This window comes from Gekko japonicus, unplaced genomic scaffold (genome assembly GCF_001447785.1).
Source record: "Gekko japonicus isolate JY-2015 unplaced genomic scaffold, Gekko_japonicus_V1.1 scaffold63, whole genome shotgun sequence".
In the NCBI taxonomy this organism is placed as follows: Eukaryota; Metazoa; Chordata; class Lepidosauria; order Squamata; family Gekkonidae; genus Gekko; species Gekko japonicus.
In genome coordinates, this window is record NW_015168654.1 from 1,749,300 (window position 1) to 1,775,227 (window position 25,928).

General features: G+C 47.7%; 1 protein-coding gene across 1 annotated transcript; it reads left to right on the forward strand.

Annotated features, from left to right (window-relative positions):
- Positions 1 to 250: 250 nt before the first annotated feature.
- KHK (ketohexokinase) lies at positions 251 to 24,727 on the forward strand. Its single transcript, XM_015415123.1, has 7 exons — positions 251 to 327; positions 12,989 to 13,123; positions 19,156 to 19,232; positions 21,815 to 21,972; positions 22,717 to 22,805; positions 24,083 to 24,240; positions 24,452 to 24,727. Exons 1-7 carry the CDS (start codon positions 251 to 253, stop codon positions 24,535 to 24,537), a joined length of 780 nt encoding a protein of 259 aa, XP_015270609.1. The 3' UTR covers positions 24,538 to 24,727.
- Positions 24,728 to 25,928: the final 1,201 nt, after the last annotated feature.

Below are 25,928 nucleotides of genomic sequence, written 5' to 3' on the forward strand. Positions count from 1 at the left end.
GTGGGGTAGGAGGAAGGGCTTCGGGCTCCCTGTGAGTGAGCTTGGTTTGATTCCTTATGGGACTGAGTGTCCGATTACCATAGTCGTGGCTCTGCTCGCCCTCGACTATGCCTGAGGGTTCCAGTGCTTGGAAGCCCTCAGCCCGTTCGGAGTCTGGAGACTCTACCTGACTGTCTGAGTCAGGCACATCGGCCACCTGGGGAAAGGAATCAGGAACTGAGTCAGCCCACCGCTTGCGCAACTGATCGACATGGCGCTTCATTACTCTACCATCATTCACTTTTACCGTGTAATGGTGGGACCCGAGGACATGGGTTACTGTGCCTGGTAACCACTTGTGTCCGCTGGTAACCACTTGTGTCTCGTTCTGGTTCTTCTGACTTCGTGTTCAAATAAAGCTGTTATCATTGTTCACCTGCTGCCTCGAGTCTCTCTCTCAGCCTAACTTCTGTCATGACAATGGGCTTGGAGCTGTGGTGTGGGCCGGGCTGGCATGTTAGCTAGGGTTGCCAGCTCCAGGTTGGGAAATTCCTGAATATTTGGGGGTGGAACCTGAGGTGGATGGGGTTTGGGAAGGGGAGAGACCTCAGCAGGGTATAACGCCATAGATTCCACCCCTCCAGAGCAGCCATTTTCTCCAGTGGAACTGATCTCCATAGTCTGGAGATCAGTTGTAATTCTGGGAGGTCTCCAGGTCCTACCAGGAGGTTGGCAGCTATACTGAAGGCCTCAGGATGGTCTTTCACACACGCACAGGTCTCAGGCCTGGCTGCCAATTTTCTCGCAGTCCTCCGGGTCCCAGTCACCCTCCAAGCCTCAGGATATAACAATGGATCTCCAGACGACAGGGACTCCTCATAAAAACCCCACTCAGACCCACCCTTTCCCATGACACTACTTCGCAAGATTGTTGTAGTGAGAAAAATAAGGGGAGAATGATTTTATAAATTGTTTCGTCTGCACTGGGGTGCAAATTGGGGTATAAATATCTAACTAAATAAACAAAATAAATGTTGGAAAGGTGGAGCCAAATCCAGATGTAGTTCAGAGCTCCCTGGCAGTCAAGCCCTTCTTCCCTGTCACCATTGTGCTCATGAGTCAGGGCTTTCTGGCAACAATGCCTCATACAGCAAAGGGCTTGAAACAGCCTAGCCCACCTAGTAAAATAGATGGCCCTTTAGTAACTCTTTGTGACCAGTTTGCACTTTGTCCTTTAAGCCAACAAGAGTCAGATGCTGCTATAATACCTGGCCAAGGTTGCTGCTTGGTCAGTTGGATCAGTTTCACTTGGTATCTCCTGAGGATACTGAGAAGTGTTCATGGCTTGCTTGATCAATGAGGCCTGTTACGGGTGGCACTGATCAGTACTCCTATCACTGAGGAGTCATGACCTTAGTTCTGAAGCAAGCTATCCAGCCAATTGTTTTTAAAAAATCTGCTTATCTGAGAGCTTTGAATAATTACAGGCCCATCTCTAATCTTCCATTCTGGGGTAAAGTCCAAGTGGGCAGTAATGGAACATCCCAGGTGGTCTTGGAGGAAACTGATTATCTCTCAAGGTTTAGGTCTGGCTGTAGGACTGAAGCTACTCTGGCAGACTGTCCTCATCCAGAGACAGATGGGTGAGCATATTGCTCTTGATTCTTCCAAACCTCTCAGGGTTTTTGATTTGATTGCCCATCAGTTACTTCTGGATTGAAGGTATTGCTTTGCAGTGGCTTTATCCCTTTGTGTCTAGCCAGTTGCAGAAGTTTACATTGAATTACTATTGCTTAATCTCAGTGGAGCTATCCTGTACAGTGCCACAAGGTTCAGCCTCGATGCTGATACTTGGAGAGATCACCAGGCAATATGGAATGCAGGGAGGTGGGTGCCCCCCGCAAAAAAAAAGGCAGGGCCTTTTTTGCTGTGGCGCCTTGCCTTTGGAACTCTCTTCCCACAGTTGCTCACCTGGCACCTAGCTTGACTTGGTTTCGGTGGCAGACAAAAGCTTTTTAAAGGGCTTTTTCTTTGGTCTGACCTGGATGGCCCAGGTAAGCTTGATCTTGTCAGTTTTCCAAAGCTAAATAGAGTTGGCTGTTGTTAGTACTTGGATGGGAGGCCACCAACAAAGTCCAGGGTTGCTATGCAGACCACCTCTGTTCATCTCCTGCCTTGGACACCCTGTGGAGTCACCACAAGTCAGGTGCAACTTGATGGCACTTTCCAGCAGGGCTTTTGGGTTGAGGATGATTGATTATACATTAGAATGAATTTTTAATCACATTATTAGTTTAATTACATTATTAGTGATTATTGCACAGGTGATGTTTTGAATGTTTTTAGCTGCTTTATGTTTTGGCTCCAGGGGATTTCCTGCGGCCTTGATGCGAGTGGAAACAGGACTCCCTTCTATTAAGGCAAGGGTGCACTTCGCAATTATAAAATACTGGAAGAAGATCGATTCGTCTAGATCTAACTCTCTAAGCCACCAATCTGTTAGATCATTATTAACAAAAGACCCTACGCATTCTGATTCTTTTAGCAATATCCTTAGTAGATACATCATACCTGATGACCTCCTCGGGGCCTCAGGTGACCATTCCCAACTCAGGGAATGGATTTTCAAATCAGATGCTGTGATAGATGGCTCACAAAGTCGAAAACAGCGCCTTGGTACAGCTCCTATTTATATAATATTTCCAATATAATATTATATAATATTTCCAACTATAGCCCTCAGGGTGTCTTTTACTGCCTTGTGTTTTCAAACAATGTACACAGCATTGTGGGAGGGTCGATATTTTCAAATTCCAACAGAACACAGTATATGTATTTGCGGTTTACTTGCCATTGAGAACCTCCCTCAATGTCTGTATCTTAGTCTGCCTGTTATACAACGCACCCAGAGACAAATTCTTGACAGGAATTTTATTTACTATAAAAGCGTATTCTGAAAATGAGAAGATTGTGTTTTTGTTATCAGATACTGATGAGTTCATATTTTATAGAGTCTCCCTTTTTGCCCTTGCGGCCAAAAAGATTAGACCCAGGGCAGCATCATAGGGGCCACTCTTATAAAACGTAGGCTATTTTAACCGATTCTCATTTTATGTATGTGATTTTAGGTTTTACTTCTTTATGTATTTTATCATAATGTTTTACTGTTCTATTTGAATGTTTTGTAATTTTGTTGTGGCCTATGGCTAACACAATAAATCCTACTTACGACTGTTTTGGCTTTCGATTCTTTTTACTGACTGTCTCATTAATGATTATTCATTACTTTTAGGGGTTGTTTTTCATTGAGGATCGTTTTTTTATTGATTTATGTAAGATTCCCCAGAAGCCTCGGGAGTTATGTGGGATATAAATTATTTTAAATGAACAATAGGCGGATGACAGCACAGTTCTGTTTTCCATTAGGTCCAGGAGCAGTTGTAATGCGTATGCCAGCACCCGAACTAGATAAGGAAGAATAACTGTCAGCTGAATGCAGATAAGCTTCAGCCTAGAGAATATTTAATAAATCGAATCAATTGAGGATGGTTGAAGGATCCCTGTGATGCCAGGTAGGTGAGTTTGTTTACACGAGATGGGGTTCACACTCCCCCAAGGGATCAGATTAATAGTTTTAAGGATTTCTTGGCATCCTGCTTTGCAGATTGATCTGCAGTGGCCGGGAGTGCCATTCATCAACTTTGGCTGATAAACTGACTGATAAACTGGCTGATAAAAGTCATCCACCTTTTATGTTTTGGTAATGTCATCCGGACTACTGCAATGAGCTGCCGTTAAAGGGAACCCCAAAGCTGTAATTGATACTGTCTTCTGTGTCCTGCTTTTTGTTTAGCGAAATAGAGCAAAGCTTTCCAAGCATAATGGGATAGATTGACAACTGCCCGTACATGTGTTCTCTGTTATGGCTCCCACCTTGTGGAACAGCCAGCCTCAGGAAGTCAGACTGCAAAATGTTCAAACTAGAAATGTTCAGGAGGGCATTTTAATAAAGGGAATAGAAGTGTACTGTAATTCAGGAGGGTGCTTTTATAATGGAATTGGAGTCTATTGTAGTGTTTATTATATGTAACATCTTCCTTTTACGGCATTGCCTTCTACTTTTCTAACAAACTTTGTGGTATGTCGTGCCTTTGACAGGTTTTTCTTTTTGTATTGTTTTCCAGTCCTGTAATCCTAGTTCTGGAAGGAAGGCGGTATGATATAGCCCAGTCTTGTCAGATCTTGGAAGCTAAGCAGGGTCAGTACTTGAAAGGGAGACCACCAAGGAAGGCTCTGCAGAGGAAGACAATGGCAAATCACCTTTGCATCTCAGGCTGCGAGTATACATACAATTAGACCCAACATACCCTGTTTTCCCAAAAATAAGACCTACCCCAAAAATAAGCCCTAGCAGGATTTCTATGCATTTGTGGTATAAGCCCTAGTGTGTCTTCTTGAGAAAAAATAAATATAAGACAGTGTCTTATTTTCGGGGAAACACGGTAGGTGTGAATGCTGGGCAGATTTAAAGGGTGCAATCAGACAACAACATCTGGGAAGTGCCCCACAGCCATTGGCAACCCGTTCTGCTTTGCCGCAGAAGTGGTGTTAAAAGACACCGGGGAAACTCTGGTAGTAAACAGGTTGCAATGGGCCACGGACGGACTTTCCTGTGTCTGATCGCTCCAGCGCGCTCTCATGGAGTCAGGATGATCTAATCAGGCCATCCCAACTCCATGCTGTTCCTTCTCAGTATGCGCATCATCGCAAACTCCATAGGGAGCCTTCAGTGTGGAGGTGTGATTCATTAATCCCTCGGGGGGGGGGGGGAGGCCCAACACAAAACCCGATGTCTGATCACACACTGACGGACTGCGCCCACAGCTTCAAAGGGAGGTGTGATCATGCAACTGCGGGTCAAATTCCTCTGGAGGAAATAGCCTCACCCCCCCCCCCCCCATTTTTCCTGGTGAGTGTGACCACAACTTCACTTGCCTTAAAAGCCCCTTGCTGGAGTCACCATAAATTGCCTGCAACTTGACGGCACTTTACGCACACAGTCTTAGTCCTATTTCCTTGTTTATTGGATGAGTTATGCTGTCTGAACTGCTTTTTGTAATCTGACTTTATTCTCCACAAGAAAGGCAGGCTATAAAGAAAGTGAAAAAATAATATTTTCTTGCTCATCTGTACTGGATACCAGTTACCTTCCAGACCCAGTCAAGGTGCCTACATGACCTGGGTCATATGTATCTAAAGAGCATCTGCTCTTGTACTATTCTCCACCAGCACAAACAGGAGAGGCTGCAGTGCAGATTCCTCAGCAGTTCAATTGATGGCACTGCTTCTCTCTTGATACTGTTCTCTTGGTAAAAGTTCCAATCCTGAGGAACTCCTTGCCCTCCTAGTCAGGGTCATAGACTTCTCAATTTCCCCCTTGGGGGGGGGCATGGGGCTGAACCTGGTCCAGGCCCACCCTTAGTAATCTATATTATTTAAATATAAAATTATTTATATTTCCAAAACCCACATGCCATCAACAATTAATCATGTGGTTTTAAAAATATAATTTTTCCCACTCATAATAGTCTGAATCTCAATAAAAGAAAGAGGACTCTGTGAGAGGAAAGATGTCAGAAACTCCTTCACTAAGACAATTTGAGTAAATATTTCATTCATGTATGAAAGGAAATACTTCCTCTCTCTCTCTTTTTCTCACAACTTAGCCTGAGTTATGTGACTGGCCCAAAACCTTGTAGTGTGCTTTGTGGCTAAGTGGGGATTTGCGCTCTGGTCTCTCCAATCTTAGACCAGAACTCTAACTATACCACTCATGTACTGGATACTCTAAATGCATCTCAGAATCCACAGTAAACCCACAGTAAATACAGGCTTTTCAAATGCTCTGACCTGAAATTATGGGAGCATTTGTTCGGCTAAAGTAGGATCCAGGACAGCAGAATCACCTCACTTTCTATGTTTGATGTTACCAATTTTATCTCCTCCCCCACACCATGTACAGACACAAAGAGACAAAAAAGGCTATTCCAATATCATCCCTTTTTTTTTGCAGTTTCATTTTTTTATTATTAAAAAAAACCCCAAACAGCAAACGACATAACAGATATACACCATACAGATAAGAAAGGGGGGGGGAAGGCTTCCAATTTTCTCTATGACAAATATAGGCTTAATTACATAATTTTCTCTTACTCTATGAATACAATAAAGAGCTCTCTTTTTCTATTATCTAAATTTCTTATTCCTGAAAACCATAAATCATCAAATCATTGTAGAGAAAACCCAAAGGTTCAAATAATCTATTGATTATTATTGGGTTTCCAGAGGGCCTCTGAGAAAGGACTTTGGGGTGTTGTTTTTTTCTCTAGAAGTAAGCTGACAAAGTGTTAACCACTAAGTAGAATTGTAGAAAACAGATGTTTTAAATCAAATTTAATTGTCATACAAAGAATATTTTAATGAGCAGCTGTTCTTACCCCACCTTTTTAATTAGACTGCCATGAACCATCCCAGCTAGACCTGTCAAAGATTTATAGTGGGACTTTTGGCTTCAAAGGAGTTAATTACAGCTTATGAAGTTTTGAGTAATTTTAAATGAGGAAAAATCAACTAGGCTTCTCTATCCTTAATTTTAGAATGCTTTAACATATCGATATTGAACTACTGGAGTCTATAAGCAATATATATATATATATATATGCCTTTTTCAGCCTCTTTTAAAAAAGTTTTGTACAATCCTGTTGCCAAAACATCCTTATTGGGCTGCCTCCCCACACACACCCCACACTCCGGGAATGGTGGGGGTGGGGAAGAAGTGTCTGCCGGTTGAATTTCCATGGTTGCCAACCTCCAGGTGGGGCCTGCAATGAACTGAACTGGTGTGATGCCAGTGAAAGAAATTTTAATTGGAATAACAGGAAGCACCACTGCCAACATTAGAGATCTATGGTGGGATCCTTTACTTTGAAGGATCTAGAAATAATTGGTCAAGATGTTTTTAGAAAGGCCTAATTGAGGTGAATGAAAGGGTAATTGTATTGTAACAGAGAGCATAATCCTTCTTCTGACTTGCTATGTGTTTCTAAAAAAGGAGATCAGCCCCCCCTGGAGAAAACGGCTGCTCGGGAGGGTGGTTTCTCCCCTGCCTGAACCACGACCTCCCCAGCCTCTGCCCTAAACCTCCAGTTGCAGAACAGACAGAGAGTCCAGGAGCACCTTACACAATTTGAGGCAGCAGGTAGGGTTGCCAGCTCCATGTTGGGAGCCCCACAACTTTATATTTTAAAGCCCATTTTATCATGTATTCTTTTACTTGTTCTTCCTCTCAGTCTCAAATTTCAACAATAAGAACATAAGAACATAAGAGACCAGTGGGGTACAATGCCACAGAGACCACCAGTGTTCCCTCTGAGCTGAATCAGTGTGAGCTAGCTTACAGTCTTTTAGCCGGCTCACCCATTTTTGCCTTCGCTCGGGAAGGGTGGCTCCAGAGCAAACGAATGTATGCAGCAACCAATTCGGATCACTCACCACTTTTAATGCCAGTAGCTCACAAAGCAGCATTTCTGCTCACAAGACTCCACAGCTTAGAGGGAGCACTGGAGTCCACCCTCCAAAGCACCCGTGTTCTCCAGGGGGAACTGATCTCTGTAGTCCGGAGATGAGCCGTAGTTCCGGGGGATCCCCAGGTCCCACCTGGAGGCTGGCATTCCTAGCAGGGGATGCGCTTTCGTGAGACACCAGTTCTGAAGAAGTGAGCCGCGACTCACGGAAGCTCCTCCCCTGCCACAAATCCCATTGGTCTTCTTTAAGGTGCTCCCGGACTCTTTTTTCTACCATGGCCTACCTTGCTTTAAATCTCCAGGAATTCCCCCCCTACCGGGGCGGATTAAGGTTCACCTGTGCCCTAAGCGCTGACCAATCTTGGTGCCTATGTTTTTTGCTATATGCTCCTCATATTCCCTTTTTGCCTGACTGATCACAGACTTGCATTTTATTTGTCACAGCCTGTGTTTATACATTTAATAATTTATACATTTTAGTAATAAGATATTTTTTGTTTGTACATAATTCTTTTTCAAATTCAGACTTGAATTGTTCAAATTCAAAATACCTTTTGTCTTTTTCAAACCTTTCCAAGATTTATAAATACAAAAACCAATGACAGGTATAACCTTCTGTTAATAAATTTCCTCTAGATTTGAAATTTATATTCTCCTTGTTTTTCTAACATATCACGATATGGTGACCATTTATGCAAACTGAAGATGTTAGGAGATGGGAAGAACTTGCAGCTAAAGATTGTAGGGAGTCCCAGGTTCAATCCCCTGATATTTTCTGTTTTTAAAAAAATATCTGGTGGCGGTCACACGGGTGAGATAAACTGGGGGGGAATTTGACCCGCAGTTGCACGACCACACAGTCCTTTGAAGCTGCGGGGGCAGCCCACCACTGCGTGATCAGACGCAACTGCGGGTGAGTCAGGGGTTGTTGTTTTGTTTTTTTGCCATTTGTTTCCGATTCGCTTAAACGGGGAATCGATGAATTGCATCTCAGCACTGAGGGCTCCCTATGGAGTGTTGCACATACTGAGAAGGGGGGAAAAAAACAATGGCACGGAGTCAGGATGGCCTGATCAGACCGTCCCGACACCATGAGAGCGTGCTGGAGCAATCGGACATGGGAAAGTCCGTCCGTGGCCCATAGCAACCCGTTTGCTACCGGACTTTCCCTGGTGTCTTTTTACTCCACTTCTGCGGCAGAGCAAAATGGGTTGCTGAAGGGTGCGGGGTGCTTCCCAGATGTCCGTGTCTGATACCACCCTTTAAATCCACTCGGCATTACGCGGCTAATTGTGCGTGTGATTGCAACCTTTGAGAGAATCACCTGGAGAAAGGAGCAGTCTCTGCCTTAGACCTCAGCGGTTTATTTTTTTCAAAGCACCACAAGCCGGAATAAAGATGTCAACAGCCTGATTAAAGGCTGGCTCCAAAAAACAAGGCCGCAAGGCAGAAAGAACATCAATCCTCATCCTCATCCTCCTTCTTCTCAGTCAGTGTGTCACAATGGTTAAGAGTGTCAGAGCAGGATCTGGGAAGCCCAGGTTTGAAACCCCACTTGTGCCATGAAGCAGTCACACTCTCTCAGCATAACCTACCACACAGGGTTGTTGTGAGGTTACAATGGAGGAGAGGAGAATGATGTAACCTGCTTTGGGTCCTGTTTAGTGAGAAAAGGCAGGATATGAATGAATTAAAATATATATATATTAAAGTGGTAAGAGAAAGCCTCTGAACATACGAACATAAGCGAAGCCAATGTTGGATCAGGCCGATGGCCCATCCAGTCCAACACTCTGTCACACAGTGGCCAGAAATACCAGGTGCCATCAGGAGGTCCAGCAGTGGGGCCAGGACATTAGAAGCCCTTCCACTGTTGCCCCCCCAAGCACCAAGAATACAGAGCATCACTTGCCCCAGCCTGTGATTTCCTATCTATACCTTGTGGCTAATAGCCACTGATGGACCTCTGCTCCATATGTTTATCCAATTCCCTCTTGAAACTGTCCATGCTTGTAGCTGCCACCACCTCCTGTGGCAGTGAATTCCATGTGTTAATCACTCTTTGGGTGAAGAAGTACTTCCTTTTATCTGTTCTAACCCGACCGCTCAGCAATTTCATGGAGTGCCCACAAGTTCTTGTATTGTGGAGGAGGAGGAGGAGGAGAGGAGGAGATTGGATTTATACCCCGCCCTTCACTACCCAAAGGTGTCTCAGAGTGGCTTACAAACTCCTTTCCCTTCCCCTCCCCACAACAGACACCCTGTGAGGTAGGTGGGGCTGAGAGAGCTCTGATAGAAACTGTTCTTTTTCAAGTACAGCTCTTATCAGAACTACGGCTTGCCCAAGGTCATCCAGCCAGGTGCAAGTGGAGGAGTGGGGGATCAAACCCGGTTCTCCCAGATTAGAGTCTGCGCACTTAACCAATACACCAAACTGGCACCAAACTCACCAAATTGTGAGAAAGGGAGAAAAGTACTTATTTCTCGACCTGCTGTATTCCATGCATAATCTTATAAACCTCAGTCCTGTCACCCTTCAGCTGTTGTTTCTCAAAGCTAAAGAGCCCCAAGCGCTTTCCCCTTTCTTCATAGGGAAAGTGTTCCAACCCTTTTATCATTCTAGTTGCCCTTTTCTGCACTTTTTCCAATGCTATAATATCCTTTTTGAGGTGTGGTGACCATAACTGTACACAGTACTCCAAACGAGGACGCACCATCGATTTATACAGGGGTATTATGATACTGGTTGATTTGTTTTTGATTCCCTTCCTAATAATCCCCAGCATAGTAGCCTTTTTTATTGCAGTCACACACTGTCTTGACATTTTCATTGAGTTATCTACTAGGACTCCAAGTTTCTGCCAGTTCGGACCCCATCAACGTGTATTTATATTTACGATTTTTTGTTCCAATGTGCATCACTTTGCACTTGGTCGCATTGAACCCCATTTGCCACATTGACGCCCACTCGCCCATCCTCAACAGATCCCTTTGAAGTGCCTCACAATCCTCCCTGGTTGTCACCACCCTGAACAACTTTGTGTCTTCCGCAAATTTAGCCACTTCACTGCTTCCTCCCAACTCCAAATTATTAATAAACAAGTTAAAAAGCATCGACTGAGTACTGATCCCTGATGTACCCCACTGCTTACCACCCTCCACTGAGAAAATTGCCCATTTATACTCTCTGTTTCCTATTAATTAGCCAGTTTTTGATCCACAAAAGGACTTGACTATTGAGCTTACTTAGGAGCCTTTGATGAGGAACTTTATCAAAAGCTTTCTGGAAGCTCTCTACCAGCGCTCTTAAAACGCCTGAGTGTCTGAAACTGGAATGGGGACTGAGCCTGGCCTTTTAATCCTTAATCCTTGCGCTGATTGCCTCCTCTTCCTAGCGACCTAGCCCCTTCACTCCCCCCCCCTCCAACCCCCCCCCCCAAACGTCCGCTGTAGATGAGACCAGAAAATGTATTATTTATTTATTTATTGGACTTCTATCCCACCCTCCCCGCGAACGGGATCAGGGTGGGTCACAACAGAAAAACCAATACAAAATTCAACATTAGAACTCTAAAGCATCATATTAAATGAAGGCAAGAAGGTAAGGCAAGGCAGCTAGTCTGAAGAACGGGCGGGAGTGCGCGCAGCTTGCCTGTGCGGCCGGAAGGCTGGCATGGTAACCCTTTCCCCGAAAAAAGCCTTTTCCAGCCTCATGAAGACTATCATTGCACGCATTCCCAGCCAGCCAGCCAGCCAGCCAGCCAGCCAGCCAGCCAGCCAGCCAGCCAGTGAAGGGTGGAGTATAAATCCAATCTCCTCTTCTCCTCTTTTTCTTTCTTCAACAGGAAGACTGACTGGCTTGGGCTGGCAAAGTTGCTGCCATTTGGGTAGCGGGCAGCAAACTAATTTGGGGTAGTAAGTAACTGCACTGTCATGGAGTGGACCAAGGGGGAAAAAGCCCCCATCGGTCTCCCCTGCTGTGAAGCACGTATAGGTTTCTGACTCTTTTCTAGTACCCTGTGGAATGGACCTCTCAGGACAGCCTCCAAAGGAATATTTAGGGTAGTGGTCATGGAATGAATTTCCTTCTGGGGTCATCTCTTCCCTTAAAAGCCATCTTGAACCAAGAGGAAAGGTGGGATGTAAATGTTTTAATAAACAAGTTAATAATAAATTGAACCTTCCTCGTTCTTAGCACCTTTCCCCCCCTCTGCTGTCCTGCCAGAACCCTTGTTTCTTCTTTGTGGGGATGTTCATGACCCTGGAACGGAAGCATGCCTCGGTCTGCAGCTGGGTCAGTTAGCAAACATGCCAAGGATAACATGAGCTTCAGACACCAAGGGTCAGCCCTTCTCTCTAGTTCTGGCCGTGCCTACCATTTGCTGCTTAAGAGAGAGGAAGAGCTCTGGTGTGTTGCTGGCCTAGTGGGAAATGACAAGTCCTGCTGGGTCTCACCAGTCGCAGATGCCTTGCATGGTTTCCAGATCTTCCTTTGGTTTTGTCAGTGCATTCAGGAGCCCATTTTAAATGGCAGGGGTTGGCCTTAGAAGATGTAAAAACGGAGCAAGCAAAAATAGATACGAGAGCATCTCTGCACATGTGCACAGTTTATCTGAGCCATGGTCTTTTTAGAAGAGTGGGAATGAACCCTGGAACATGGGACATGATGAAGCCTGTGCCTCCGAACATGGGCAGAATGCCTTTAGTCATCACTAGGTAGATACAGTTTGTTGATTTATTTCCTTAATCTCTAGCCTGCCTTTCAAACATGCTCAGATTCACTCCACAAAGTCTAGATTAAGGAATGGGTCTGCCTTCTAGGTGAGAGCATTCAAGCAGGTAGAGCCCAGGGCTCCTTTCATTTTTTAGTAACTAACTACAGTTATTTGGGAGTGAGATTTTGTGCCACTTAAACAGTAAGAAATACCAAGGTATTAAATTCACAATTTTTCAGCATGCAAGAAATGGACTCCTTTAAAGCAGCTCAAACTGTCAAAAAAGAAAAGAAGAAAAGCAACTGTCAAAGGAAGGGCAACATACAGATCCTCATTCATCCCCTTCAAAGCTGCCTACTTGTTTCATTCCCTGCTTAGGGTAGAAGAGGTCCTATCTGTTTGCATCTGTTTTGTTTGGGGAAGGGGTGGAGTGAAGAGTATGACACTCTGTTGCCCTCTATGGTAAGGAAAATGGACTAGACTGGAGGAGAGAGGCTTGGGTTCACTGGATGGATTTAAGCCCCCTTGCCACGAGGACCACGGTCTCCCTTGAATGTTTGCTGTAGCTCTGTAGTTCCAAGCACGCTTGTGGGGGCTAGTTCCTGTTGGATGCCAGGAGTGGCTGTTCTGTTTGGGAACCAGGGCTTCTGGCTTCTGTTCCATCCCTACAGAGAGCCCTCTCCAAGACACTCCTGTTCTCTGCACATCCAGCTTTGTCCGTGATGATTTCAAGCGCTACAAGGTGGACCTTGCCCATGTGGCCGAGCACCCGGCATGTGCGTTGCCCATCTCGGTGGTGATCAGCAACACGACGACAGGCACCCGCACCATCCTGCACGCCGCTAGGTGCGTAGGCAGAGTGTTCCTTGTTTTCGGCTCTAACCCTCCTCTTTCTCTCCCCCTTCCCTGGCCCCAAGATTCATCCTGTCCGATTTCCAGAACCGCAACGTGAATGTGGCCCATGTGGTCTGGCAGAGCCAGGGGGAGACGCCGTGTGCCTGCTGCATCGTCAACAGCTCCAATGGCTCTCGGACAGTCACTCTCTTTGACACGTAAGGCCCAGCCTGGCTGCTGCTTCTAACTCCCCCTGCCAATGGGTGGCGCCAGAGGGCACCCTGCCACTTGCCTTAGGGACCAGGCCTGCTCTAGCAAGCTCCTTTCCTCTTTCAACCAGCCACTTCCTCACATGGGACACTAGGGCTATGATGGTATTAACAGTGATTTCACCAGTTTCATGCTTTCATTCCATTTCCCACAAGGGAGGAGATGTGCACTCCCAAGTATATCAGCCTGTTCCTCCCATCCTTATGGAGAGATTCTCTGATGCAGAGCAGAGCTCACGTCTGCCTGAATTCTCAGTATTTAGCATCAGGAAGCGCAAGGTGATGTGACCTGCACTTCAGGCATATTTGCATTGCACTGCACTGCACATTCAACTGCATAGCTGAATCTGTTTCTTTAGTGTTTTGGATTTTTAAAAAATTCTGCTGATCTTGAGGGAGCAGAAGGAAAATAGGCTGTCCATTGAGAAAATCTTATTCAGCAATCCTATTGCCTTCTCCGATTCTACCAATATTGCCTTTGCAGAAGGATCAAAACTCCAAAAGCAGAGGCTCTTGGGAATGGTAACTTTGGGGCCAAAATTGTGTTCTGCTGGTTTTTTGGCTCTTGTGTAGAATTGCCGCATAGCTGGATATAAGAAGTTGCCAATATGAAATCAGATTATTTGATCAACAGACTTTCTCTGGTAGAAAAAAAAGACTTCTCTCAGCACCAGCTATCTGGGCTTCTTTAGGTGGAGATGCCAGGGACCTTGTGCATGCCAGACATGTACTTTCTCACTGAGCTCTGGCCCTCCCCTTAAACAAAAGCAAAACTGCCATTGGGCCCAGCATTGTCTGATTTGCCTGGCAACCATTCTCTAGAGTATTTCCCAAGAGGCCTTGTAACTGGAGATATGAGGGATTGAACCGGGGACCTTGTGCATGCAAAGCACGTCCTCAGTCACTGGTCTGCGGGTCTTCCAAAGGAGAGAGGTGGTCAGAACCCATCCCTCACACAGCAGTTCCAACTACAGCCCCAGGAGCAAACTAATGCAGGGGGGCTTGGGCTTCTTGTATTCCTTGTGTAGGGAAACTGAAGCCAGTGGAGAGATGAAGTTCAAACTCCTGAATAGGCCTGTCCATCCCGTCACAGTGCTGTGCACCCCCCCCCCCCCCCCCCGGCAGCACTCTTGTGCTTTTATTAATTGAGCTACAAACCAAAATATAGTAAGTGAAGCATGGGTCAGAAGCCCTGCCAGAACTTCTGAGCCTTATTTCTGCACATCTGTTGCACTCTGGGACCAGCTGCAAAGGAAGACTGGACTCCTGCCCTTCAAATAGTCGTTGAAAGAGAGAATTTTGGGAGGAACAGCTTTTCTTAACCTTGAATTACAAAGTTGCATCTCCCAAAGAACAAGCATATGTATCTCATTTTCAGAAGGCCAAAGCTCTTCATACATCTTGTTTTAATCAGTACTTACAACACCCCTGTAAGGTAGGGCTGTGTTGTCATCGCGCATTGCAGAGGAGCTGAAAACATACAACTTGCCTAAGGGAAGTGAGTGTGTGGCAGAGGGGATATTTAAACCAGGATCCTCCTAGATCACAGTTCATTCTCTTAGCCACTGTGCTAGATGCTTCAGCATAACTATGGAAGGCACAGCCTCATCAATATCAGTTGCTTCTGGTTGTGCAAATGCTGCTTGGAAGCTGGGAACTGGATCCCTAGGTTCTCTGGAAAAGAAGTAGAATCTCACAAGGAGAAGAAACATGGAGTTTCTGGACTTTTGCCCTGACCTGGTAGGAGCTCCTCTGGATTCCTACTTTTCTAACTTGTCCTGCCTTTATGCGAAATATGGCAAACAGTGTGAAGAACAGAGCTCTGTAGGGTGTAGCTTTATTCTCTCTCTCTCTTCATCTCTTATCAGTAATGACTAATATTAATTATCCATCGAGTACACTTGATGTACAAAGTGCTTTTTGATTGCTATCTTGTTGGTCATTGTGACGTTTTAAAGTTTCCGCTTTTGACAACAAGTTCAGCAGGCAAAGCTTGGCATGCAGAAAATCTGCTGAATTTCTTCTTACTATGCAGCTTTTAAAAGACAGTTGGCAACCCAACATGCTGGTTGATGCTCGCATTTTACAACTTGGGAGAACCGAGGCTCAGGTGGAGGGATGCCACTCTGTAAGTCAAGTGATTCAGATGCCAAGACTTGCAAGGGCAGATCCTGTTCTTCATCCTCTCATCCATAGCCATGGCTGTGTTAGAAGGTACAAGACAAAAGTTGCGGGGTTCTGTAACCTCTAGCTTATGGTGCTAGGGCTCAAAGACGATGCTCCCAATCAGGATTTGTGTAGGGGCTTGCCTGAGCAGGTCGAAAGAGTCCCCACCACCTGACCCAAGCAGGTTCTCAGCATGGCGCCACCCAGTGGGAGGGGAAATACCATCTGTGCACGGTCAAGAAAGATCTGACTCACTTAATTCTTGGTAGATTCACCTACTAATCCTACACAATGCAGCCAATCATCTTTGCCAATGCTAATTCCTGATCGTCCTTCTTGGTAATTGCACACCACTGTTTCTCTCCTTGTTATATCCCCCCCCCCCCCCTCTTTCTGACTCATGGATTGAGAGTTGCAGGTGGGACGGCTTCTTGACCAGAGCAGGGGGGCACACCTGGAATCTGGACAGTGGAAGGTGAGAGGCTGTGGGCTTGCAAAGAGGCTCACCTGGGCCCAGTGATCCAAGACAGAAGGGAAGGCCACCATTGTGCAGTGGGGAAATGCTTTCTGTGACTTGGGAGGGGGTCTTCCCTTCCATGTGCTGAGACAGTGTCCCCCTATTTTGATACACTTCCAAGGGCTTTCCATGGTCCCCTTTTCACTCCTGTCCCTTAGGCAGCACTGCTAGCAAATGTTCAGCCTTACCATTTAAATATGGGGTTGTGCTCAAGTGAACTCCTCCCGAGGGGGTTTCTTAATCTTTATAGGGGATGGGCACAAAACTCCCCTCCTGCTGCCAGTGGAGCGGCAAGACTTGGTTAATGATTCCTCTGGGCCGGCACAGGCCTGGGAATGTCTTCCGGGTGGCCTTTGTCCCAGGGGCAGGTTTTGAGGGTTAATAATTGAAATGGGGTAGAGTCCAGTTCCCCATCATGGGGGCTGAGAGCCAGTTAACCCTTGGCCTACCAAGCACCCCAGATTACAGCCCTTGACACCTCACTGGGGCGTGGTACTGTTCTCAGGAGTAGGGGCCCATGAATTAAAAAGACGATCGTTCTAGAAGTGTGGGTGGGTGGGTGAAATTTCTTTTCCATTGGAATGGAATAACCACAGTTAGGCCTAGGGATGCCAGCCTCCACGTGGGTCTTAGGGATCCCCTGGAATTACAGCTCATCTCCAGACTACAGAGATCAGCTTCCCTGGAGAAAATGGATGCATCGGAGGGTGGACTCTATGGCAGTGGGCCCCACTGAGGTTCCCTGTCCTCCCCAGGCTCCGTCCCCAGATCTCCAGGAGTTTCCCAGCCTGGATCTGGCAACACTTACCCAGTGGCCAGTGGCCAGTAGCCAGGGGAACCTAGTGACTCTAATTAGGTCCTATATGTCTGGGTTTTGGACGGGCTTGCCTGATCAACGTAAACCTCAACCTATCTCTTATGGGAAATGGAGCCTCTCTTGGACACCAGTGAATGCAGCAGGCTTAAGGTCAGAGGTTTCCTTGCAGATACCTCCAAAACGGCCAAAGGCCAAGCAATTTCCGCAACAGCCTAGAAAAGGCAAGGTCAAGCAGGTGGTGATGCCTTTTGGTATTGCTTAAGGCTGGTTAACTGCCCATTTGGGGGTGTCTGGTCTGATACATTGCATGCTGGGATGTCTAATAAGGTGGGCTACCCTCCAGCATCAAAGTGATTTAAATTTCTTACCAGTACTACTGTCCCTCTCAAGGGGCTCAAAGCACAAGGTGGGTGGTGTCCACTAACTAATTTCTTACAGGTACTATGTGCTGGCCCATACCAGCTTCCTTTCATGCCTGGCTACTCTCCTCTTTGGAAATTGCAGAGTAGAGAGTGAGAGAATTTAGTCCTTGTTTTTATTTGGGGAGAGGGGTTGAGGCCCCTTCCAGTCATTCATACTTCTATAAACTACAGTCTACTCTTCCATAATGTAAGAAACATAAAGAATTGCCCTGCTGACCTACCCAGCACTGCACCCTCTGCCAGAAAGCCAGTCCAAATGCAAAGGTCTTACAGCATTTCTGGAAGATGCTCAGGCTCAGACTTTGACCATCTCCGAGGGAAACAAATTTCTGCGGCAGCTCCCTAGAACACTTCTCCCCATGTATTTTATGTTTAATTTTTATTTTACAAAATGTATATCCTTTCTTTCTGCCCTCACAAGGGCTAGCAGGGGGGCTAACAAACTAAAACGTACATAATAAAATCATGTTGTAAAACCATTAAAACCAACTCAACCCCCCCCCCACACACACATAATTAAAACCAGAGCTAAAACACAAAGACATAAAACCAACAATTAAAATGTTGGGCAGGAAGATGGGATCTCTGAGGGAACACCAAATCAAATGAAAAAGTTTTCACCTGCAGGTGGAGGATGGCAACAAAGAGGGACAGACGAATTTCATTGGAGAGAGAGTTCCAGCGTTTTGATGCTACGACTGAGAAGGCCTTCTCATGGGTTGCCACCTGCCTAGTTTCAGGAGGTGAGGGCACCCAAAGCAGGGCCCCTGAAGATGGCCATAGAGGTGGCCCTTCAGGTATGGTGATCCCAAACCATATAGGGCTTTAAAGGGCAACACCAGCACCTTGAATTGCACCCAGAAACAGCTGGGAAGCCAGTATAGATGGGCCAAGATTGGGGTGATAATTAGGGTTGCCAGCCTCCAGGTGGGGCCTGGAGATCCCCTGCTTTTACAACTGATCTCCAGCTAACAGAGAGCAGCTCCCCTGGAGAAAATGGCTGCTTTGAAGGGTGGACTCTGTGGCATTGTGCCATGCTGAGGTCCCTCCCCAAACCCCACCCTCTCCCAGATTCACTCCCAAAGTCTCCAGGTATTTTCCAACCCAGAGCTGGCAACCCTAAGTGATAGGGTTCCTATGACCCACTCCAGTCAACATCCTCGCAGCAGCATTCTGCACCAGTTGAAGTGTCCGAACACTTCTTAAGGCAGCCCCATGTAGAGCGCATTGCAGTAGTCTAACCCAGTGCTAGGCCTGGGTCCAAGAGCCCTCCGGTGTTCTGTTCAGATTTTCAGGCATGGATTTAAGAGGCCAGGCATCTTGGGCACATTGTCAGGACATTTTCAAGACTGTCAGGAGCAAACTCTTCAGGGCTTCGTAGATTATAGCCAACATTTAGACTTGCTCTCTGCATACTGCTGGGAAGGGAGGCTGCTGCAGTGTTTTCCGACTCAGCCCCACGTGCAACACATAAATAGAACCTCCATATTCAGGAATCTGCCTCTGTTTGCCGGCTTCTGAGAGCAAACAATAAGGATGGCTGGCTTCTTAATGCCTTGGCTGTGAGCGGCCCAGAAGCACTGGATGGGTGCCATGGAAACACAAAAGAGTTCAGTTGGCTTCCAGACAGGGAAGGCAGAGTCAAACAGTTTAAGCGGAGGTTTTAGGGTTGTTCTCTGTCAATTATTTTTTCAACAGGTATGCATTTTAATCACAGTTGCCTGCGCTCCTGCTCTTTGAAGGCAGGCTGTCGATTTAAATAATCTGAGGAGGGGGAGGCCCCGCAATAGCCTGCGTCCTCTGCTGTCTCACAGATTTTGTCCCCTCTGCATCTCTTCCACCCCTCTCTGCAGCAACCTGCCAGATGTGACAGATGCTGATTTTGAACAGGTTAACCTCTCTCAGTACAAGTGGATTCACTGGGAGGTGAGTGAGACTACAAGCCCTAAGCGCAGTGAGTAGGGTTACCAGCTCTGGGTTGGGAAATAACTGGGCAGAGCCTGAGGAAGGCGGGGTTTGGAGAGGGGGGGGGCAGGGCTTTTTTTGTAGAAAAAAACCAGCAGAAACTCATTAGCATATTAGGCCACACCTCTGATGCAACATATTAGCATATTAGGCCACACCCCATGCCTTCCCTTGGCTTGCCCAGGCAAGCCGGGCCTTGGACAGTCTGGGGGAGACATTTAAATACCTCCCCAATCCTTCCAGGCCCCCCACCGGGGCCCCCACCTCGGAGTCGCCAAGGGGGGGGGTTACTCTCCAGGCCTTCCCTCTGTAGCCACGCATGCAGTGGTTTTGGCTGTAGTGGGCGTGGCCAACTCTGAAGCCAGCCAGAACGCCGTTCCTGTGCGTTCCTGCCCAAAAATAGCCCTGGGGGGGGGAACTTCAGTGGGCTATAATGCCATAGAGTCCACCTTCCAAAGCAGACGTTTTCTCCAGGTGAACTGGCCTGTCAGCTGGAGGTCAGTTGTAGTAGCCGGAGATCTCCAATCATCACCTGGAGATTGGCAACCCTAATAGTAAGTCATAAGTATGTTCACTGAATCGAATGGGGCTTGCTCCCCAGTAAGACTGCAGCCTGGGATGGTGACCTTTCCTGTCTCTGTCTGCCTGTGGCATATGGGATGGCAAAGCCCTTTGAGAGAACCGTCACTTGATAAATCTCACCGGTGGGTGCTCCTTTGCAGTAGTGAAGTGCCTCTTGCTGCTTAGGCCACCAAGCCATGCTTCGATCTGTGGCTATCCTCCTTTGCCTCCCCAGCTGCTTTGCCAGTCCTCTTGCCTCTTTGCCTCCCGTCCCCATTGCTGTTCCCCATCCCTACCCCTCCCTGTGGTTGGTGTTCCATATCTCGCCTTCTGCTCTTGTGCCTGGGCCGGTTAAAATCTCAGCTCAACCAAGGTGGCCGTAGGCATGCCAAGGAACAGCTGTGGCTCAGCAAGAGAGCTTTCTTTCTTTCGTTCCTTCTTTCCAACCCAAATGTGTATGCTGCCTTTCTGCCCCCAGGTGGCTAACTGTGAAACCGTTATAAACACGTACCATAAAACAATTGATAAACAAAGCAATTAAAACCAAAACTAAAATGTACATTAAAATATAGAAAGCAGTAATTAAAGCACACAGCAGAAAGGAGGGGACGTTGAGGGAACATCAGATGAAGCACAAAATGTCTTCAACCACTGATGGAAAACAGTTGACAGAGGAGGAGAGATAAATATCCCCCGGGAGAGACCTTTTGTGAGTCACTGCTCACTACATTTAGTTAGTCTTTAAGGTGCTACTGGACTCTTGCTCTTTTCTACTGCTACAAAGAGACTGACATGGTTGCCAATCCTGCTCTATCCTGAGAGAGTGTTTTTATTGGTTTTGTTTATTTAAACATTTGTTAGCGACTTTTCTATCTTGTGGGACTCAAGGCGGCTTACAAAGTAAATTAAACAACAATTATCAAAACACATCAAAAACTCACAAGTGCTATTGCTATAGTTTTGGTGCTATGACCAAAAGGGCCCTCTCTCAGGTTGCCTATTGGGGGGGGGGGGGGGGATGTCCCAAAGCTGGGCCTTGGAAGATAACTTCAGCAGTTGGGTAGGTTTGTATGGGAATACGTGGTCCTTCCTTTACATGTAGGTGGTTTGGTTTTGGTCCCTTGGAAAGACTCCTGCCTATGCCACTGCCAGTGAGAGGGCACAGTCCTAGGCCTGACAGGTCAATGGTCAGACACTATAAGGCAGCTTCATATAAGCAGCTGCTGCCTCCAACTTGGTCGCAGGGCTGGTTTCCCAGGGTGGTCAGGTTGGGCATTTCCAAAGCCCCAAGACTAGAGAAAAGCTTAACACTCCCTTGCCTTGCATGGGACACCTGAGAAGAATTGGGGGGGGGGGGTGGATGATAAAACTATCCTGCATTACAGGACTGTTATATTATCCTGATTGGGGGCCTGGAGACCAAGCCCTATGAGGAAAGGCAGAGGGACTTGGGAATGTTCAGTCTGGAGAACAGGAGGTTGAAGGGGGAGATGATTGCTCTCTTTAAGCATTTGAAGGGCTGTCCCTTAGAGGAGGGCAGGGAGCTGTTCCTGTTGGCACCAGAGGAGAGGACTCCCAATAATGGGTTTAAATTAAGGGCGGGAAGGTACCGGCTGGATCTTAGGATAAACCTTTTTACAGAAAGAGTTGTGCAACAGTGGAATCAGCTGCCTAGGGAGGCGGTGAGCTCCCCCTCCCTGGCAGTCTTTAAGGAGCGGCTGGACAAACACTTGTCAGGGATGCTCTAGGCTGATCCTGCATTGAGCAAGAGGTTGGACTAGATGGCCCGTATGGCCGCAACTCTGTGATTCTATGTTAAGTGTTATGAAAATGCCAAGTGTTTCCTGTGGGCAGGGTGCTTGCAGCCACTGCTAGATAAATGGGAAGGAGTGGGACCCATCCCTGCAATTCTCAACAGCTGTTCAGAGAAGTGGGTTGGGCAGAGGTGTCTGAGCAGAGAATCTGAGCGGCCTACCCCACTAAGAGCAACTCTCTTCAACAGAAATGCCTCTGAACAGGTGAAGATGATGCGACGGGTAGAAGAGTATAACGAAACCTGCCCTGAATCTCAGCGAGTGGGCACATCCGTGGAGGTGGAGAAGCCACGGCAAGAATTATACCAGCTCTTTGGCTATGGAGATGTGGTAGGGAACCCCCAAAGGTGGGAGCTGTTGAGAATCTAAGGGGGGGGGGTACCTTGGCTGAACTTGGGGAGGATGTGGCTAGTGAAGAGCAAGCCAAAGACTGGCATCCCAACCTGGATTAGGCCACGCCAGACAGCTGCTGCCCCATGAGTGGTTGTACTGCAAGGCCAACTGTTGAGTCCCACATCCTTTGCAATGTTTTTGATCAGCAACAGCTATAGAGACCTGCAATTGTAGCACAACAGAAAATTCCCCTTGGAAGAATCCGTAATGCTGTAGATACTTGGGAAAGTCAAAAAGCAGTTCAGTGGCCCATTTGGCCTTCTGCTGTTGACTGGCGCACCAGTTTATTCAGCTACAAGTTTGGCAGCCAGCGTGTTCAGATACCGTTGAGCTAATTCTAGCAATAATATAGTTGAGAAGAGCCACAGGAGGGGTTGTGGCTCAGTGGCAGAGCAGGCAGAAGGTCCCAGGTTCAGTCCCCAGCATCTCCAGTTAAAAAGGATCAGGTGATGTGGAAGAGCTCTAGCTGAGGAGAGCCCCCACCAGTCAGAGTAGGCAGTACTGACCTTGGTGGAGCAATAGTGCAACGCAGTAAAAAGCAGCTTGCTATGTGTCCAACATTCCCTTCATGCCTGCTTAGGAAGCCCCTGCACCCCAAGCCTCTGGCAGACAGTCAGCTGAGCTGGGCTAGGCAAAGTGGCTTGAAGCAATGGTGATTTTGCCGCTGTTCTCTCCCTCCAGGTGTTTGTCAGCAAGGACGTGGCTAAAGATCTTGGTTTCTGTTCTGCCTCTGAAGCTGTGAAGGGGCTATACAGGCGTGTGAAGCCAGGGTAGGTGGAGGCCACAAAGTCAGGTGGGGTGGTTAAGCTGGAATTGTTCCATAGAGTCCCTTAGCCAGTGCTTGAGGGAGAGGGGAGTGTATGAAATGGAACACTGGGTGGGATGGAGTCAAAGTGCAGAGAAACAGCACGGGGCCCCTATCAGCAGCAGGAGAAAGCCCCTGAAAAACTGTACTTGACAGGTGCCCTTAAGAGAGCCAGTGTGGTGTAGTGGTTAAGAGCGGCAGACTCCAGTCTGGAGAACCGGATTTGATTCCCCATTCCTCCTCCTCAGGGGTCATTTCGTAGAAAAAGAGCTAGGGGAACTCATTAGCATAACTCATTAGCATATGCCACACCCCCTGACATCAGGGGCCCGGCGGTGGACCTGCAAGGCCAGCGGGAGAAAGCCCCGCCAAGGCCCTCCCTGGCCCCAGGCAGGCAGGGGTGGGGAGAGGCGGGGAGGAAGCAACTTACCCTCCCTCTTCTGCCTCCTCCTGGCTGAATGAGGGCTGGAAGCGGGGTGGCCGGAAGCAGGGGGCGGGGCTTCGTCATGTGCCCCGCCCCCCTGCACCTCACCCGGGGGAACTGCATTCCCCCGCGTTCCCCCCCGAAATGACATCTGCTCCTCCTGAAGCCTGCTGGGTGACCCTGGGCCAGTCACAGTTCTCTCAGAACTCTCTCAGCCCCACCTGCCTCACTAGGTGTCTGCTGTGGGGAGAGGAAGGGAATGTGATTGTAGGCCGTTCTGATAGGCCGTTCTGAGACTCCTTAAGGTAAAGAAAAGCATGGTGTAAAAACCTACTCTTCTCCTTAGTGCTCTTCATTGAGCATGCCAGAGAATGAAGCTCATTGGCCCTGTGGCAATCCCCCCCCCCAATTTGTCTAACTGGTCTGGAACTATTTCTTGATCCCAACCTAAATCTGCTTCGTGGGTTACAGCTCGAACTGGTGGTTTCTCACCTGTGTCTGGTGAGCATTGAGGGCAGGTGTATTCGCACTGCAAAGCACTTCTGCAGCACAGGCTGCCATTGAAATACTTATTTTCTTTAGTTCCACCTTACCAAGCTAGCTCAGGGCACACCATTTTGTGACTCCCATCCACATGCGTATTGGGGTGGGGGGCAGCTATGGGGTCATCCATCCTACTTTGAACGGCAAGGCATCTGGCTCCCGCTCTGCCCCTTTGGGTCACTTTGATTGTGTAGGATGCACTGTTCGCAAGTGGAGAGTGCATTGAGAGGGGGCTCTTGGGTCCTAACCCCACAAACTCCCTGCTTTCCACCCAGGGCCACCTTGATCTGTGCTTGGGCGGAGAATGGGGCTGATGCGATGGGACCAGGTGGGCAACTGCTGCACTCGGATGCCTTCCCCCCCGACAATGTCGTGGACACGCTGGGGGCTGGGGACACGTTCAACGCTTCTGTTATTCTTGCCCTCAGCAGGGGTGAGTACATCAGTCCTCCTCCCCCCTCCCACACATCAGTCCTGTCCAATTCCGCATGCCTTGTCAAATGGCGGCAGCACTAGGGGCACAGGGCAGAGGCGTGAGACGTCTCCCTCTGCCCACTGACCCTTCAAGTCTTAGCAGATCCAGAGTGGCTGCTGGCCGTGCCTCCGTATGGCGGAGAGAGTTGACACTCTGCTTTCTGCGGCAGGGAGACCACTTCAGGAGGCCATCACCTATGGGTGCCAGGTGGCTGGCCGGAAGTGCGGGGTGCACGGCTACGATGGGATCGTGTGAGCTGCATTCCGGAAGCCATGTCTGCTGGGTCTGGGACCCTTCTCCGAGCCAAGGACCAAAATCTTCTGCGCTGCTGCACTGCACGCGCACCATGGACGCTGGTGCCACCCCTGTGCAACTCACAGCTGGTGGGAGAGGGATAGGCCAAGCCTGACTTGCCACCCTGCACGCAGTGTGCCGTCTGCTCTGGCTGGCCCTGGCGCTCTTGTCCCCAATGGGGACTCTCTTGTGTTGCCATTTCTAGAGTAAAGATCAATAAAAGTGTTCAGATTTGCAGATCATGGCTGGCTCTGTGTGCAAGTCCCACATGAAAGGTTTGCAGAGCAAGCCCGTCTGACACTTGAATGGTCTGGAGGAGCAGCGCAGACTATAAATTGGAGAAGACCCCAGGACGGGAGTACGGAGCAGGAATCCAGATAACTGCTGTGGCATTCTGCGTCTTTCAGAATGAGCAGCGGAAGAAGGGAGACGTTGCAGCCAAGGGGACGTAGGGCTCTTTTTGTAGCAGGAACTCCTTTGCATATTAGGCTACACACCCCTAATGTAGCCAATCCTCCAAGAGCTTACAGAGCTCTTCTTACAGGAGCTACTGTAAGCTCTTGGAGGGTTGGCTACATTAGGAGTGTGTCGCTTAATATGCAAATGAGTACCTGCTACAAAAAGAGCCCAGTTAGGCACTTTTCCCCCCCTCCACAGGCCCTGGGAGGGAGGATGGGAATTCTGGGCTTATAATAAGCAAGTATTTTTAAGAAGTACTATATAAACATGTACAGATACTGCGGACCACCAAAAAGACAAATCAGTGGGTTCCAGATCGAATCAAGCCTGCACTCTCCCTAGAAGCTAAAATGAATGAACTGCGGCTATCATACTTTGGTCACATTATGAGAAGTCAAAAGTCACTGGAAAAAGACAATAATGCTAGGAAAAGTTGAAGGAATGCTAGGAAAAGTTGAAGAGAGGAGGACCCAACATGAGATGGACTGACCCAATCACAGCCCTCAGTTGGCAAGAACTGAGCAAGGCTGTTAATGATAGGATGTTTTGGAGGTCATTAATTCATAGGCTCGCTGTAAGTTGGAAGCAACTTGATGGCACTAAACACACACAAACACACGGAGAATGGGTGGCTATTAACCCCAAGGCTACATCCATAAGATCTACAAATGGTGGTGACTCATGGTGGGCCATATGTTGCCACTGGAGGTGGGATTAAGGGGTGGTTACAATGAATAGAAATAGTGCCAAGCGGCATGCTCTGTTGATCTGATCCAGCATGGCAAATCTTGAAATCCTGAGCACTGCTGGTTCTCTTCTGCTTAAGGATAGCCTAGATTTCTTGTGGACAGGGCCTGGCATCAAACACAATCCAGGCTGCCCTTGTGTTCTGG